This window comes from Ovis aries, chromosome 21 (assembly GCF_016772045.2).
Source record: "Ovis aries strain OAR_USU_Benz2616 breed Rambouillet chromosome 21, ARS-UI_Ramb_v3.0, whole genome shotgun sequence".
Lineage (NCBI taxonomy): Eukaryota > Metazoa > Chordata > Mammalia > Artiodactyla > Bovidae > Ovis > Ovis aries.
Window position 1 is genome coordinate 43841453 of NC_056074.1, and position 17146 is coordinate 43858598.

Below are 17146 nucleotides of genomic sequence, written 5' to 3' on the forward strand. Positions count from 1 at the left end.
CTCGGACACTGTCCTTCCCAGCCCTCCCGCACGTTTCTCTGCCCATGTTCCGTGGTGGTGCCATTGCCAGGAGGCTGTGGCAGGACCGCCAGTGGCCCTGGAGCGTGGCCATGGGGTGAGGGAGCAGTGAGTGCCCAGTGTCCTGCAGCTGGAGCCCCGTGCAGCGCCCCCCGTGGTGGCCTTAACGTGAGGTGCGTGGGGGAGCCCGCGTGGTGGTCAGTGTCACATGCTTCCCAAACGGCTCCCAGAAGGAGAGCTGCTGGGGTCCCAGCGAAGAGTAGAGAACAAAAGGAATCTCTCAGAGGTGTTTTCAGTCCTTGTGATGTGACCGCAGCTAGAATATAAGCTGGACACAGAAAGGAGACCAGTCCTGGGTGTCCACTGGAAGGACTGATGCTGAAGCTGAAACTCCATTATTTTGGCCGCCTGATGTGAAGAGCTGACTCATTGGAAAAGACCATGATGCTGGGAGGGATTGGGGGCAGGAGGAGAAGGGGACGACAGAGGATGAGATGGCTGGATGGCATCACTGCCTCAATGGTCATCGGTTTGGGTGGACTCCGGGAGTTGGTGATGGACAGGGAGGCCTGGCGTGCTGCAGTTCATGGGGTCGCAAAGAGTCAGACACGACTGAGCGACTGCACTGAACTGAGACGCAAAAACTTCGCATGCAACTAGAATAAGTCATTTTACCTGTTTCCATAAACATGTGGACCCGAGCCTGAGTCAGAGTTGGCTGTTCAATCTGCCTTCCTAAAAGTGCTTGTTAAAGCGGCCAGCCTGTTGGCAGTTGTCTTAATGGAAAGCTGGGGGAGTTGCTTTGTACTTGAAATTGCCTTATATTTATTTGGGCATGTATACTATATATGTAATATATAATTAAGTAATTTGGATATCCAACCAAATAACCAAAGGTTTATGGTTATTTTTACTGTTTTATAATAGCATAATATTTTAATCTGTCCTTTATTGCCGTGGTGAGATTAGAAAAGGCAAAGATTCTAAATGGAGAAATGGTGGTGACATTTGAGCAAAATTAATGCCTTTTTTCTTTTGCAAATGAAGTTTCACATTTAAAAAGCAGTGAGGCCGTCCTCACCTGCCCAGGATGGTACAGGGGCCATGCCGGCTGACCGTGTGCAGAGCAGTCCTTCCTCAGGGGACGCGATGATAGTTGCTTCTGATCTTGACTTTTCTTCGTCAAGACATCAAAACCCTGCAAGTTACAGAATGGCAAGAGAGATGGCAAAAGCGCAGAGCTGGTATTTATGTCGTGCGCGTAATTTATGGCATCAGAAACATTGTGAGTCAACTGACGGGACCCTCTGAGCCAGCAGGTCTTCTGTGTGCGCCTGAGGGCAATCCAGCAGCCCCTTTTTGTGATGCTTTCTTCACTCATCATTTTTATACTGGCGCATAATTGCTTTACAGTGCTTTGCTAGTTTCTGCTGAACAGCAAAGTGGCTCATCTACATATAAGCATGCATCCTCACCCCCATTATATTTAAATTATAATCTGTCTTCTCGTAAAGTTACATCTGTTTTAAGAATCTACCTAAACAATGAGTTTAAGAAATCAGTACATACCCTAATTGTAACATAAACTGAATTGTTAGCATTTGTTTACGGTAAAATATTTTGTTATCTAAGTGTTTGGGCATGACTGCACTGGAGGGCTATATAAGTCAGATGTGTGTACTCCTGCCAGTGAGCATTTCAGTTTAAGAGAAGATGGTCAGAAGCCATTCTGTAGGACAGTATAGGGATGTCCAGATATATTAGGATAAGTAAAAACAGACCAACCTCACTTGTGTTTGATCAAAGAAAGATAACAGTAGCTGAAATGAGGGTAAAGTGGCACTCATGTTACACATTGTCAAGTGAGAAAGTGAGGACGTATAATAACCTCACAGACAAGCTGGGCCTTCTTTGTAAGAGACACGCCAGCCAATCCCCTGCCTGGAGAGGCTCGGGGGAGTGCGGGAGCGCTCACACCCAGGGGCGGGCGCGTAGCCAGTGTCTGACACCGAAGAAGGTTTTGCGGACTTGGGTGTGATGCGTGAGAAAGGCGCAGGATGGATCCAAAAAAGAAACATTGACGCCAAGGTTGAGTAACACCCAGGATGACGGGACGTCAAAGCAACCGGTGTTTTCACGCGTTGCTGGCCCATGAGGAATCGTTTAGCAGTGCCCATTAAAGTACTGAATGTCCTTTGACTCAGAACTTCTCCGATTACCCTGCGGATAAACTTGGCGCACGTGCAGAATAGCATATGTGCGAGGCCATTCATTGCCATGTTTATCTGTAACAGCGGAAGATCAGAGGCAAAACCACAAATGTCCATCAGCCAGTGCACAAAGGACAAGTCACCGATTTTGAATTCATTGGTATATGCAGTCATGGCAGCGGTGAAAAAGGGAAGGAACTGTGGACTGATGGGAAGCATCCTTAGGTTATGTCCGTAACCATAGAAGAGGGAGGGAAATGGCTGCATTCGTTGGCGTCCATGTATGCATACATCCGCAAGAAACGCTGGCTTCAGTTACCTGTCGTGTGGGAGCGGACAGGGCGCTGGAAGGGAGGCTTTTCTCACGCGTGCCTTTATCGCTGCTTCAAGCCTGTGTGTGTGTGTGTGTGTGTGCTCCATCCTAAGCCCCCTTCTGTTCAAGAAGTCTGTGAACGAGACGAGAGCCTTGGAGATGAGCCCAGTGGCCGGCCATCAGAGCTTGGCAGCGACCAGCTGAGAGCATCATCGACTCTAATCCTGTTGTAACTACATGAGAAGTTGTTATTGAAGTCGATGCTGACCATTCTACAGTTGCTTGGCACTTGAAGTAAATTGGAAAGGTGGAAAGGCTTGATAAGTGGGTGCTTCATGAGCTGACCAAAAATTTTTTTAAAATAATGATTTTGAAGTGTTATCTTCTCTTATCCTTCACAACAACAACCATCTCTCCATCGGATTTTGACGTACGATGAAAAGTGGATTTTATGCAACTGGCAAAGACCAGCTCAGCAGTTGGATTGATAAGAAGCTCAAAAGCACTTCCCAAAGCCAAACTTGTTCCAAAAGAAGATCGTGGTCACTGATTGGTGGTCTGCTGCCCATCTGATCCCCTGTAGCTTTCTGAATCCTGGTGAACCCATTACCTCTGAGCAATGTGCTCAGCGAATCAATGGGATGTGCCTAAAACTGCAACCCCTGCAGCTGGCATTCGTCAACAGAACGAGCCCGGTTCTTCTCCACCGCAGTGCCCGGCTGCACGCCGCAGAGCCAGCGCTGCAGAAGCGGAGCAGATAGGGCTGCAGAGTGTTGCTTCATCCGCCATATTCACCTGGCCTGTCGCCAACCAGCTGCCACTTCTTCAGGCGTTTCAATGACATTTTGCAGGCAAAACGCCTCCGCAACCAGCAGGAGGCAGAAAATGCTTTCCAAGAGTTCGTTGAATCCCAAGGCATGGATTTTTACCCTACAGGAGTAAACACACTTATTTCTCGTTGGCAAAAATGTTGATTGTAATGGTTGCTATTTTGATTAATAAAGGTGTGTTTGAGCCTAGTTGTAATGATTTAACGTTCACGATCCCAAACCACAATTGCTTTTGTACCAACCTCATGGTTAGAAAGCATGAGCAACCCAGATGCCCACTAGCAGTTCGAGTGGGTAAACAGAGGGTGCCACATCCGTGTGATGAATCATCATCCAGCCGTGAAAGCGAGTGAAGCAGCGGCGCCCACGGTGCTGCGCGTGAACCCTGAGAACGTTGCGCTAAGGGGAGGAAGCCAGATCCCGAAGGACACATGCGTTGGTCTGTGTCAGATGCCCAGAACAGGCGGGTCCTGGAGACAGAAAGCAGCCTGGTGGCTGCCAGAGGTTAGAGGGAAGGGGTGACGGGCAGTGACTTCTGATGGGTCAGGGTTTCTTGGGGGGCAGGGCACGGTGGCCCAGGCCGAGGAGGCGGCAGCACGCGGTCTGGGAGCTTCGGGTGGAGGTCTAGTCAGCAGTCCTGGCAGCTGGCCCGCTTGGGGATGGGGCGGGGAGGCCATGTGGTTGCTCCGAGGGGCCAGGAGGGAGATGAGGAAGACCCTTAAGACAGCCGCGTATAGATGCGCAGGGGACCAGTGGACGGTTGCCCGGCCTGGGGGTGAAGCCTGACACAGGTCAGATGGGCACCGCGTGTGTAGGGAGAACAGGGGCCCTTGGACGGAGCCCCAGGAGCACAGCAGTTCTGAGTGGAGAGCAAGTGGCCGGGGCAAGAGGGAAGAGAGTGGGAAGACGGGGTCAGCTGCTCCCCGGAGGGCGGTGGGCGAGCGCGGAGCCCAGCCAGTGAGGCCGAGGCTGGGGCCCCCATGCGGTGGCCCTGGGAGGGCAGGGGCGCGGCGGGGCTGAGGCACGGGCGGGAGGAGGGTCTGGGCGAGTGATGGCCACGCGGGCAGTCCCTGCTCTGCTGTGCCCTGCGGTTTAATGTTGTTTAAAGGAGAAAAAGAAGTGAGGATTGGCCTTTGGTGTGTGAGTGTGAGTTGGACTGTTAAGTTCGTTCTTTTGCTTTACTTATTTATTTATTTGTCTGTGGCCGTGCCGTGAGCTTGTGGGATCTTAGTTCCCCCGCCAGGGATCAAACCCAGGCCCTCAGTTCTTATATCTACATAAGAAATATGTATATTCTTATGTAAATATGTATAAGAATATATACATAAAAGATTGTGTTTGGTTTTAACCCAGTGGAAGTCACATGGCAATACTGTTCTGCTCCATGTTGTTTTAGGAGTACACAGAGTATACAGTCTCCGTTACCTAATTGCCAAGCGCTAAGTGTGAGCATAAATTTTACCAGTCCCTGTTCTTAGAAACCCTGAGTATTCATTGAAAGGACTGATGCCAAAACTGAAGCTCCAATACTTTGGCCACCTGATGTGAAGAGCCGACTCGTTGGGAAAGACCCTGATGCTGGGAAGGTTCGATGGCAGGAGGAGAAGAGGGCAGCAGAGGACAGGATGGTTGGATGGCATCACCGACTCAATGGACATGAGTTTGAACAAACTCTGGGAGATAGTGAAGGACAGGGAAGCCTGGCCTGCTGCAGTCCATGTGGTCGCAAAGAGTCCGACACGACTGAGCGACTGAACAACAATTCTTAGAAATAAGAAAAGATAAATCGCATGTATTGGGACCTTTGAAGTGCCTATGCATTTTTCTCTGCTTGCAAATAATCAGTGATTGGAAATCCAGTGCTATCACACTGATGACTGTAAATAAGTCTCTTGAACTTGTGGCTTGTATTTTGCGCAGGCATCAAGTTGGTCTTTTTCTGTCTAGGCATCCCTCTGTCCTCCCAACATTAGGTCACAATATAAATAGTTACACGCAACCTTTCTAAGCAACTTTTAATCAATACATTGGAGTTTGAAATATGTGATTTGCTGGTTCATTTGAATGTATAAACCTCTGATCATCTTTTAATTTGGGATTTAACCTGCTTTTGGCAATGGCACCCCACTCCAGTACTCTTGCCTGGAGGATCCCACGGATGGAGGAGACTGGTGGGCTGCAGTCCATGGGGTCGCTAAGAGTCGGACACAACTGAGTGACTTCACTTTGACTTTTCACTTTCAAGCGTTGGAGAAGGAAATGGCAACCCACTCCAGTATTCTTTCCTAGAGAATCCCAGGGATGGGGGAGCCTGGTGGGCTGCCATCTATGGGGTTGTACAGAGTCGGACACGACTGAAGCGACTTAGAAGCAGCAACCTGCTTTTGCGCTGGCAGCGGCACACAGCTGCGGCTGGCGGATTATCTGCGTGAGCTCTGCAGCTCAGTTTCCAGGTGTTCGTCTTGGTTTCCTGAGAATCAGACCCCATGTCCACCCTTTATTGCAGCCTCGTCCCTCCGCTCAGAGGACAGACACTGTTGCCTCCAGGGGAGCTTCGTTCTTTTCTCAGCAGGTTAGCAAAAACGATGAGTCATTAAAAAATAAAACAGAACTGTTGGTGGCGATTACAGAGATTAGAAGGTGTAGGACTGTGACACGGGCTGGTCAGGTGAAGCACACGGGATGCGGGCTGGAGAAGGGAAGGGTTTGGGACCCCATCCATGAGGGTGGGCTTTGACCATTCCCTGCTGCTCTCCCCCCGACCCCCGAGTCCTCCTGCGGTGTCTGGGAAGAGAGCACGGTCATCACTTCCGGAGCCAAACGTCGCATCCCGTGTGTAGGACTTACTATAAAATCAGCTTGATCGTGGACTTTGACCAGGCATGTCTGGTTCGAGTAACCTGATCCTGTTGTCCAGAGCCAGAAATGATGAGTATTGACATTTTAACACATTGTGGGAAATCGGGTCTTTAAAAGTGATGTTAATGGTTGGATATTGTTTTCCCTGGTCTCAGTCCTAGAAAATGTCAAATGGAAATGCAAATCTGTATTGTACAAAAATAAAAAATAAAAAATAAAAATCTGTATTGTACAGACTTAACATTCTAAACTGAAAATATTCCAATGCCTGTTGTATCTGTTCACTTTCAAAGAGTGGACTTCAAACTTTAATTACAGTAAATAGAACGTCAGTTTTAATTGGCTTACAGTATTTTTCAAACAAACATTTTTTCCTAAAGAGAAAAGTTTGGATGCTGACAGTTAGGTTCCTATCATGGAAATAGCACAGATCATTTATTGCACATATTTGGAATTTATTCAGGCTCTACTAGTTTTTTTTTGCAAAAATAAGACAAATGCAGTGTACATATGAACATGCTTTTGGAATCTTAAACTTTGGAATTTCCTGTCTAATGTTTATCTAAACTCCTAAGTTTAATTTGCTTTGATACTTTTTTTCAGTTGAATTCTTTTGAGCAAAGAGAAGAGTTTTTCTTTAAGTAAAAATAATTGTGGAGTTCTTTACGTTTATCTTCTACTGTATTCAAAGCAGTCTTTCATAGAATGGTCTTAACTGTTGAATTCATTGTGAGAAGCACTTATATTTAGCCAAAATGATGGGAATTAAATAGTCTCTTCATAGGTGAGTGAAGACAGTTTGGTGCTATTAGGAGAAACTTAAGGAAACTTTGTGTCTGAAAGATACAGGCTTGCGTCTGGTGGTGAACGGGTTAAGGCGTGGGCAGGAATGTGGAGAAGGGTCTCTTCGATTGGAAGCGGGGCAGACAGCCGCACCGTCATGCCTCCTGGGCCTGCTCGCCGCGCCCCCCACGACGCCCGGCCCCTCACCCTTCCGCGTCTCCCCTGTTGTCTTCCCCCGCTGAAACGCTGCGGTCCACTAGCATTGCAGCCTCTCCAGCCTTTGCCACACACACGCCTGTCTCACCCGGCGGAAGCTTGCTCCTGTCGTCAGTTCCCTGTCCACGCGGCCTCAAGTCTACTCGAAGGCCCACGGTCACGGTCCAGGCATCCCGCCCTGCTTCCTGCCCTCCCCAGTGTGTCTTACCTGCCCTTCCGCTCAGCGCAGAGGCATCTGTTTTCTCAGTGAATTTGGAAGAGATTAAACGAGGACTTCCAGAAAGCGCCCCCAACCAGCTCACTGTTCATCTGGATCTGGGCCCATGGATCTGACTGCCTGTCCGCTGACCGTGGGTGAGCTGTGCGCCCGGGAAAGGCGCCCTCTGCCCGCTCAGCTCCCACCCCGCCCCGGACCCCCGCCATCAGCCTTCGGGTCCCAGCGTATCCTCTAAGAGGGCTCTCCTGACCCTGCGTCTCCTGTGACTGTCGCCCGATTGCCTTCAGCGCTTGACTGCAGAGCCCCTCACGAGAGCGAGCCTGTGCTCCCAGCCTCCCCCCATCCTCCGTCCGCTGGGCTTTCGACCCTGCCAGGGCTGCTGACAAGCTGTGGTCCCGGCCGCCGCTGGCCTCCACTCCAGCAGACGCTCTACTGACCAGTCAGCTGACTCTTCCTCCCGGCACCCGTTGGCTCTGTGGCTGCTCTGCCCAGGGCTCCTGACGCCCGAGATGGTCCCCATCCCTCCTGGCCTTCCCCAGCCTCCCTGGCCGGCGCCTCTCACTTCCCAGCCACCCAGCAGTGACTCCTCGCTGGGCTCAAACCTCGGCTTTTCTCGCCCACACTCAGCGCCTTGCTGCTCTGTCTCATCTTGGCCTGTGTCCCCTAGGACTCCAGACTGGGAGGCTCTGGACTGGACACGGCCGCTTGAAGGCCCGAGTACGTCTCAGATTAACCTTATCTGAAACTGACCAGTTAGCGCTCCCTCCAAAGCCTGCTCTTCCTGTAGACATCCCCCCCTTGGAGATCAGCGCCTGCCTCCTTCCCTCGCTCCTGGGGGGCCGTGGAGAGGAGACCTAGTCCCTGTGGCCCCCCTCCCTGCCCGCTTCCCAGCCATGATGCCCAGTGCCCATGCCCTGTGGGCAGTCTGTCCGGTGTGAGGACACGCTGGATTGCTTCTCCCCAGCGGGACTGGAGCTTTGTGTTTGCCAGTCGGTGCTGAAATCCTGACGTGAAGGGCTGTTCTTGTTCTGTAGCTGATCGATGCTCTTAGAAGCCACCTTGTCTCCAAAGAGTTCTGCGTGTGTGCGCGCCTGCGCACGTGCATAAGTTGTGATAAAATACATGTAACATGAATTTAACATATTAACCAGTTTATTGAATGACTGGGTGACTTCAGTGGAGTCAGGCTAAGAGATGGCCTTGGGGTGCCTTCAGCCTTTTTCCCAGAGGAACACGCCAAAGCCTGGTGGCCTTGTAGACCTTACCTTTTTTCTTTACTCTCCCCGGTGTTTCTAGGTCACTTGTCTGTGTGTTGTTTAAGAATCTCTTCATCCACTTTGTTGTTAGGATTTATGTTTAGGAAAGTATCTCAGACTTCCCTGGGTCTGGAGAAGGCGGGCTTGGATTCCGGGTTCTCCCCTGGCACGGGCCTGCCAGGTCAAGGTGGAGGCTGAAGGCTGGCCTGAGTAGTGGTGGTCTGTGTGGTCTTGGGGTCAGCGGACCTCCTCTTCTCTGGAGGGGCAGGGAGATCCTTTGTGTGGAGCCTGGAGAAGCTTGACCGTGTCAGTCTTCAGAGTCTCACTCTCTTTCTAAATTTGTGTTTACACTTAGTTACTCACTCATTTAACTGTTTTCTAGGAGTTTGCAGCACTTACTAAAGAACTGAATGTGTGCAGGGAGCAGCTTCTTGAAAGAGAAGAAGAAATCGCTGAGCTGAAAGCGGAAAGGAACAACACCAGGGTCAGTAGGGGGATTCTCACGTGCTGACATTCGCCCCGCGGGGGTCAGCGCCGGGCTCCGTGCTGCTGTCTTTAAACTCTGTCTGGTTTTCAACCCATTTTCCACATTTTCCCACTGAGCAGACCAGGGTGGGTCGGTTTGGGGTTCTCATGCCTCCCTTCAAGTCTGTGATGAGCTAATGTAATCTCAGTACATTGGAGGGGTTCTCTCAACTTACATTCTTGCCCATGCTTCACTGTGTGTGGGATCTTGATTCCCCGACTGGGGATTAAACCCACGACCCCTGCAGAAGTGTGGAGTCTTAACTACTGGGCCACCAGGGAGGTCCAGTCTAACTTTAGACTGAACTGGCGGGATTCCGACGTGCCTTAGCACAGTTTTGGTCTTAGCGTGAGGCTGAGAGGAGCCACTGCCCCGAATCCCAGCCTGAGGCTGACGGTGCTGCTCTGGCCTCTCCCTGCAGCTGCTGCTGGAGCACCTGGAGTGCCTGGTCTCACGGCACGAGCGGTCCCTGCGGATGACGGTGGTCAAGCGGCAGGCACAGTCCCCAGCTGGCGTGTCCAGCGAGGTGGAGGTGCTCAAGGCGCTGAAGTCGCTGTTCGAGCACCACAAGGCCCTGGACGAGAAGGTACCAGCCACCCGGCCCTCCTGGATTTGTACACTTGCTGCCTTGTTAGGTGGACGACGCACGTGTTTGTGTAACTAGTTGACTTTTGAGCGTCTTGTATTCTTGTAAATACGTTTTTTCTGTAAGAAGTCAGAGTTTCAAATATAGTTAAGAAGCGCTGCCTGTGTGCATGCTGTCATGTCCGAGTCTTTCCGACCCTGTGGACTGTAGCCCACCACGCTCCTCTCTTCATGGGGCTTCCCAGGCAAGAACACTGCAGTGGGGGCCCACCTTCTACTCCGGGGACCTTCCTGACCCAGGGATTGAACCTGCCCTCTTGTATTGACAGGCGGATTCTTTACCACTGAGCCCCCTGGGAAGCCCCCAGTTAAAAAGTATTAGTTGGCATAAATATTTCAAGATTTATTAAATTCTGTATATCAATTTGCAGTTAAAAACTGGGTAATAAAATTAATTTAGGATAACATTTTGTTCTCTCAAACTTAGAATTGAAAGCTGTTAACAAGCAGAGTTTCTTGACATTAAGATCAATGAGAGACATTAAAGGTGCTCTGTTACGGTAGCCGTGTATGAGGGTGAGTGTACAGTGAGACGTGTACTAACGTGCAAACACACGTCAGCACACAGTGACTCGGCCCCTTTCCTCTCAGGTGAGAGAGCGGTTGCGGGTAGCGCTCGAGAGGTGTAGCTTGTTGGAAGAAGAGCTGGGCGCCACACACAAAGAGGTAAGCTCGATCCGCCGTCATGTAATTCGGCTAGGGCTTGTCATTTTTATCCCTTCGTTATGAAAAAGGATGAAGGCTGTCGCGGTGGGCATCGGGTGTTATTTGTCTTTCTGGTTGAGGACCTGCCCACCTGGGGCATTTTAATGACCAGTAAACTAGCCTTGTGGCTCAGAGCTGCAGGATCTCTCCAGCGCCCCTTTGTCCAGGAGAAGACAGATTCTGACTCTGATCACCTGGCTCTATTCAGGGTGGACAGCATCACCATGCATTTTCTTTTATGTTGTGTGTTCCGTTCAGAGTTGTTGCTGTGTTCACTTACTTCTTTACTCTCCTGCGATTTTTTGGTTTCAGCTGATGATTCTTAAAGAGCAGAATAACCAGAAAAAGGTACTAACGGACGGGGTGCTTGATGTAAATCACGAGCAGGAAAGCACGCCGAGCGCCAATGGAAAGGCAAGTCCTCCGTCTCGCACTCTGCCTGGTTCTCGTCTTACTGTCCAGTCTGTGCGGGGCTTTTGGGAACCTCTCACCAACACGCCATGTAGGTTGGAGCGGCCGTGAGGGTCCGGTGAGCTCCCAGAGCGCAGAACGCAGTGTGGACCTCACCGATTGCCCGGAGTGCTGTGTCCCCTCCCTCCCGAAACAGGGCCACCTAAGGCTTCCTTCCCCCCTTAGAGATCCTCCGACGGCTCTCTGAGCCACGAGGAAGACCTGGCCAAAGTGATGGAGCTCCAGGAAGTCATCGACAAGCAGTCGCGGGAGCAGAGCCAGATGAAGGAGCGCCTGGCAGCCCTCTCTGCCCACGTGACGGAGCTGGAGGAGGACCTGGACACGGCCCGGAAGGACCTCATCAAGTCCGAGGAAGTGAACACGAAACTGCAGCGGGACGTCCGCGAAGTGAGTGACGGCGGCCGCGTCCGTTGTCCTGCGGTGGACTGTGGGTCCCTTGTTCTCCTGGGGACCTCAGCCTAGGGGTGGCTGCATGAGCAAGAGCAGGGCACCGGCGTGACCGTGGCTGGTGGCCTCCCTGCCTCTGTGTCGCAGGCTCTGGGGCCCGGGCGGTCCGTTGGCAGTGGACCGACACGAGGGTGGCCCTGGCACTGTGCTGCACCCTGGGTGTGGACTCCGCATTCCTACAAGTTCTGGGCGGCCCGTGTGTTCCTTTCTGGAAATTCATGCATCCATCCATTCAGTTATTGGCGTATAGCTGCTTTGCACTGCTGTGTCGGTTTCTGCTGTACAGCAGGGTGAGTCCTATCCCTCTTTTCCTGGATTTCCTGCCCATTCACTTCACCACGGAGCACGGAGCAGCGGTCCCTGCGCGGTGCAGTAGGGCGATGTTACGCGTGGATCCGTAGTGAGATGTGTCCCTCACTGGCGATCTTACGCGTGGATCCGTACTGAGATGTGTCACTCACTGGCAATCTTACGCGTGGATCCGTAGTGAGATGTGTCCCTCACTGGCGATCTTACGCGTGGATCCGTACTGAGATGTGTCACTCACTGGCAATCTTACGCGTGGATCCGTAGTGAGATGTGTCACTCACTGGCGATCTTACGCGTGGATCCGTACTGAGATGTGTCACTCACTGGCGATCTTACGCATGGATCCATAGTGAGTGTTACTCACTGGCGATCTTACGCGTGGATCCGTAGTGAGTATGTGTTACTCACTGGCGATCTTACGCGTGGATCCGTAGTGAGTATGTGTCCCTCCTCCCCCTCAGACCCTCAGGCCCGAGCTGCGTGACCATGTGGAATCGTGATGATTCTGGCAGTCACGTCTGCGGGTGTCGTGAGTTGTGACAAGCTCCCTAGCGGTCACTGTGAACGCAAGAGAGTGCTGGCTCAGGCCTCCTCCTGTGAGCCTCGCCTCTCCTCTGTGCGCAGACAGACAGCGCCCACGCTGCCCCCCCACCCGCCGTGAGACCGTCTCAGGGAACCCCTCCAACACGTGGTACAGCAGGGGTACTTGTTTAGTAGCTTGGTGTGAGTAATTCTGGGTGAGAACTCAAAGCAGAAATATTTGCACACGTTTATACAACCTGTTCACACTACTCTTTGGCAGTAGGAGGAGATTAGGTGTCAGAGTTTAATACGTAGAGAATTCTGGAAAAGGTGTTTTAAGACCTTTCACTTTTAATGTTAGGACTTTCCCCACGTTGGTTACTAGTGACCAGGGAGGGACCTGAAATGGGTTTTGAGCCGGCGGACAGGAGTCGCACCACCAGCAAGTTCTGGCCCTGGTTTGAGCACTTCATACATGTGGCGTAGCTGCTTTAGAAGAACTAGGCTTGAGAAGGCCGCGCCCAGTTGTGTTAAACTTTCAATTCTCTTTCCACTCGTTAATATTCTCACTTTAATTTTGAGGAAATTGCATGAGATTTTTCCAACTTCTACCCGAGGAAACGAGCCTCAGAGCTCCCCATTGGATCTATTGAAGGTCCCTCCCTGTTCTGGGTCGAGCCTGCCTGTATGGTGTAGCAGACAGAGGTCCTGACTTCCTGCCGGATACCTTCTGTCCTGGAATTCTTGCAGTAACAGGGTGGTTTAGTATACTTTCTGTTTGCTGTGGGGGTTTATTATGTAGAAAAGAAGCTTGGGAAACCGAGTGCCCAGACAGAACGTTAAGACAGACGGGTGCCAGTCGTGGCAGACGTGACACTGAGGTAGGCGCGCTTTTGCTCACGTCAGAGAAAACTGCCACGTCTAGGACTTTAATCTTGAGGATGCTAACTTTACGTTTGATTTGAAGGTTAGGATTTAGCCCGGCTTTTTTACTCTGAAGTGTATCGGAGCATTCCATGATAATGAGTTACCTTTTCTCCTCTGCAATGCCCGGTGTAGGCCATGGCCCAGAAGGAGGACATGGAAGAGAGAATCACTACCCTTGAGAAACGCTACCTCGCCGCACAGCGCGAAGCCACCTCTGTGCATGACCTCAATGATAAACTTGAAAATGAAATCGCAAATAAGGATTCTATGCATCGACAGGTAATGGCTTTCATTGAACTGTGTCTGACTTTTATAGCAGTGCGAGGAAGGTAAAGACCTATTCATGTGGCTCCCGCGTTGGAAATCAAGCCCCAGTGTAAAGTTCTTATGACCCTAAAATACTGTGTCGAAAAGTGTGGATGTACATCCTGGTAAATCAGCTGTACTGGAATGAAATACATTTTTTAAAAATTGGGGGTGACTGCAACTTACAGGTTTGAATTATTTGGGATTTGGTTTAACCATTTTGTGGAATTCCACTCACGACTCTTTTGTTTCACTTGAACGTGAATCTGTTGGCTTTTTAGCCTTTTTACTGACAGAGCCAAGGGCGGCAGGAACTTCACGGCAGCTGGCTGCCTGCTGGGAACTGGGGTCCCTGTGACAAAAGGCAGGGTTCGAGCTCCGGTCTGATTAGGCTTTGCACCTCCTGTGGTTTGGTGAGCCTTACTCGCTTCTGTTCCCCAGTGGTCTCAGATAATCAGGACTTAACCAGGAGAACCAAATCTGGCTTCTCAAAGCAAAGTGAGTCGGTCTGGTGTGTTGCAAAGGGTATCATTGGCCCCAACACAAAAATAAAATACTAGGAAACCACTAAAACTTATGATGTGGAATGCTAATTAAGAGCATTACGATATACAAAATAATGGCTGTAAAAGGCAGATCAGAAAATACCCTGTACCATATGCTGTTGTTTTCTGAGGGTTTTAAAGCATATCGTATTGTTTGTGTATGTACATAGAATAATAACACACACAGAAAAAATAAGAAAGCTGCTTAGAAACAAATGTTAACCTCTCAGGAACCTGAGCTTATCGATAATTAAGTTTTTTTTCCTTTTTTAAAAAAGAATCTATCTAAATTTTCTACATTGAAAGTTTTTCAGACTGACGAGATCTTTTAAAAGAATAATTGTGCATTTACAAACGTCCGTTGACTGGCTTTTCACCAGGCACACTCTTAGCGTGTCTGTATTTCAGAGGAGATGGAAGCCGTATTTTGGCTCACATGCCCGTGGCCGTCTGTGGTCAGTAGGGTTCCCTTCAAATGATGATTCTGGTGATGTTTTAAGAAGGGTCAGTACTGAACCCTTCTTCCCTTAACTTGTCAACAAGAATGAATAAGCTTCTATAGAAAACTGACCTTTAATGTACAAGAACTTTTTTTTTTTTTTTAAAGACTTCTTTGGGGTCGTTTAGGAAAAGCAAATACTCTGGCGGGAGGTGTTCTGCCCAGTGAGACTAAGCCGAGGAACACTGAGAGAAAATTCACTGTGCCGCAGCTGCTGAAACAGAGCTAACCCGGCAGACACGTGCGTTCAGGGTCGTCTCAGCGACGCGGCCGCTCTCACGCTCTGCTCTCCCTTTGTAGACAGAGGATAGAAACCGGCAGTTGCAGGAGCGCCTGGAGCTGGCGGAGCAGAAGCTGCAGCAGACGCTGCGGAGGGCGGAGACGCTGCCCGAGGTGGAGGCGGAGCTGGCGCAGAGGGTGGCTGCGCTCTCCAAGGTACTGCTCTGGGGCCGCGGGGGCCGGGCGTGTGCAGAGGTGGCCGTGCTCTCCAAGGCGCCGCTCTGGGTCCTGGGGGGTGGGGGCCCGCGGGGAGGGCCTGTTCCCGTGCTGTCCCACCGCGCCCCTGCCCCTGCTGCCCAGTCCAGGCAGGCGCGCAGACGCAGGAGTCATGCTGCCCGTCTGAGACGGGGGCGCTCCTGGAGTGTCAGGCAGTGTCCCCACTTCTGTGTCGTCCCTCCGTTAATCTCCCTCCATCCTGTTCCGTGTTGCGTGTTCCATGTGTCCCTGGGACGCTTCAGCTCCGAGTCACTGCTTCTCAAGAGTTCAGTCAGCCACCAACTCAAAGCCTTGGCAGGATAGTTCTTCTCAGACCTAGGAAAATCCCATTCTCGTTTAGGAGACTCTTAAGTCTTTATTCGGAGAAGTCACTGGCGACCCACTCCATACTCTTGCCCTGGAAAATCCCGTGGATGGAGGAGCCTGGTTGGCTGCAGTCCACGGGGTCGCTAAGAGTCGGACACGACTGAGTGGCTTCACTTTCGCTTTTCACTTTCACGCGTTGGAGAAGGAAATGGCAACCCACTCCAGTGTTCTTGCCTGGAGAATCCCAGGGATGGCAGAGCCTGGTAGGCTGCCGTCTCTGGGGTCGCACAGAGTCAGACACGACTGAAGCGACTTAGCAGCAGCAGCAGCTGCAGTAAGTCTTTATTCACACACTTGTTGAAAGTTACAGCGGGGCACGAGCCCCACTCCCAGCGCGCTGTCCCCGGGAGCCCGCAGGTGAGAGGCCGCATCCCAGGGATGTGGCGCTGCTGGGGGCATCATCCCCACTGCCAGCCGGCCAGCCACCCCGTCCTGGTGGGAAAGGTGTTGTCCCATGCTGCTGGTGGGCACTGGCTGGGCACAGACAGTCGGGTGGGCCTGTGCTGGCACAGCTGTTGAGAGCGTTGCCCGGAGCTCATTGAGCGGCTGAGGGGCCGTCCGGTGCTCGCAGACCCTCCCAGAGCGGGGTCACTAATAGCCGCCAGGCGGCGCCCTTCTGCCTGTGATCTTCCTCTCAAGGCTTGGTTTCTCCTCTCCCGCGGCATCTCTGCTGTCCGTCCCCGGTCGGCCTTGCAGTCCGACCTTTTGTCTTCCGGAAGCTCTGCCACTAAGGAGGCTAAACAGTTCGAACTTCCCTCCCAGCTTAGGAAGGTAGAACGTGTGCCTCGCGCGTCCCGCGCTTGCTGCTGCCCGCTGCCCGCCCCGGCTCGCCACACGCAGTCCAAGGAGGGGGCTCAGCGGCCACGGGTGCGGGGCCCAGGGCGGTGGGGAGCACGTCTCCTCTCACGAGCCGGTCACCAGCACCTTCTGTCACCCACGTGTCACATGCGAAGCCACTCAGGCGGTTTGAGCAGGCATGCGGGCGTGCCCCCCGCAAACCCGGGGCCTGTGGTCCGCATAGAGCATGGCCCGCTTGCCGCCCCTGGGGTCACAGCCCGCGTGCCATCAGGACGGGGCGCTGCGAGCGGGACTGACCCTGTTCTTGGCCGACAGGCGGAAGAGAGACACGGCAACATCGAGGAGAGGCTGCGGCAGATGGAGGCCCAGCTGGAGGAGAAGAACCAGGAGCTGCAGCGGGTGCGTGTGCTGACGGGGAGGCCGCGTCTGGGCTGGCACCACCTTTTTCCGCTGCTCCCGTCTCTGCCGTCGAGTGTGTGCGTGTGTGGCCCCGTCTGCCGACCTGGGCACCCGCCTCCTCAGGAGCAGGGCCAGAGGTGGTCGCCCATAGGCGGTGGGCAGGGGCCAGGGGAACCCCCACATCCAAGGAGGCTGCTTATTGCTCTGAGCAGCCAGTCGGGGGAGCTGCTCGGGGTACAGGTGGCCTTTAGCGTGCCCCTCAGACGAACCTGAGGTGCCAGTCCGAGGCCCACGAAGCTGAAGGCATGGCGCCCAGGTGTGCGCCCTGCTTGCCTTGGAGGAGGTGCTGAGTCCCCCGTGCCAGACTGCTGGTCCAGACACGTGTGTAGGATGGCTGCTCCTGGACAGGAGGAGAACCGCTGCTGCGCTGCGACAGAAGGCACGTCAGGAAAGGGCGACGGTGGAGGCTCGCATCCCCGAGGCC

General features: G+C 52.3%; 1 protein-coding gene across 12 annotated transcripts in view; it reads left to right on the forward strand.

The window, feature by feature from the left end:
- PPFIA1 (PTPRF interacting protein alpha 1) overlaps window positions 1-17146 on the forward strand; it is an 80135-nt gene that overhangs the window by 22331 nt on the left and 40658 nt on the right. For 7 of the 12 annotated variants that reach the window (XM_060404128.1, XM_042238104.2, XM_060404132.1 and 4 more), the window contains exons 3-10: window positions 9085-9186; window positions 9650-9814; window positions 10465-10539; window positions 10891-10992; window positions 11215-11436; window positions 13387-13533; window positions 14905-15039; window positions 16579-16662. In XM_060404128.1, coding sequence (XP_060260111.1) covers window positions 9085-9186; window positions 9650-9814; window positions 10465-10539; window positions 10891-10992; window positions 11215-11436; window positions 13387-13533; window positions 14905-15039; window positions 16579-16662 — 1032 coding nt within the window. Of the gene's footprint in view, window positions 1-5877; window positions 5944-9084; window positions 9187-9649; window positions 9815-10464; window positions 10540-10890; window positions 10993-11214; window positions 11437-13386; window positions 13534-14904; window positions 15040-16578; window positions 16663-17146 lie in introns of all 12 variants that reach the window. The other 5 variants (XM_060404126.1, XM_042238101.2, XM_042238103.2 and 2 more) reach the window with 1 other exon arrangement.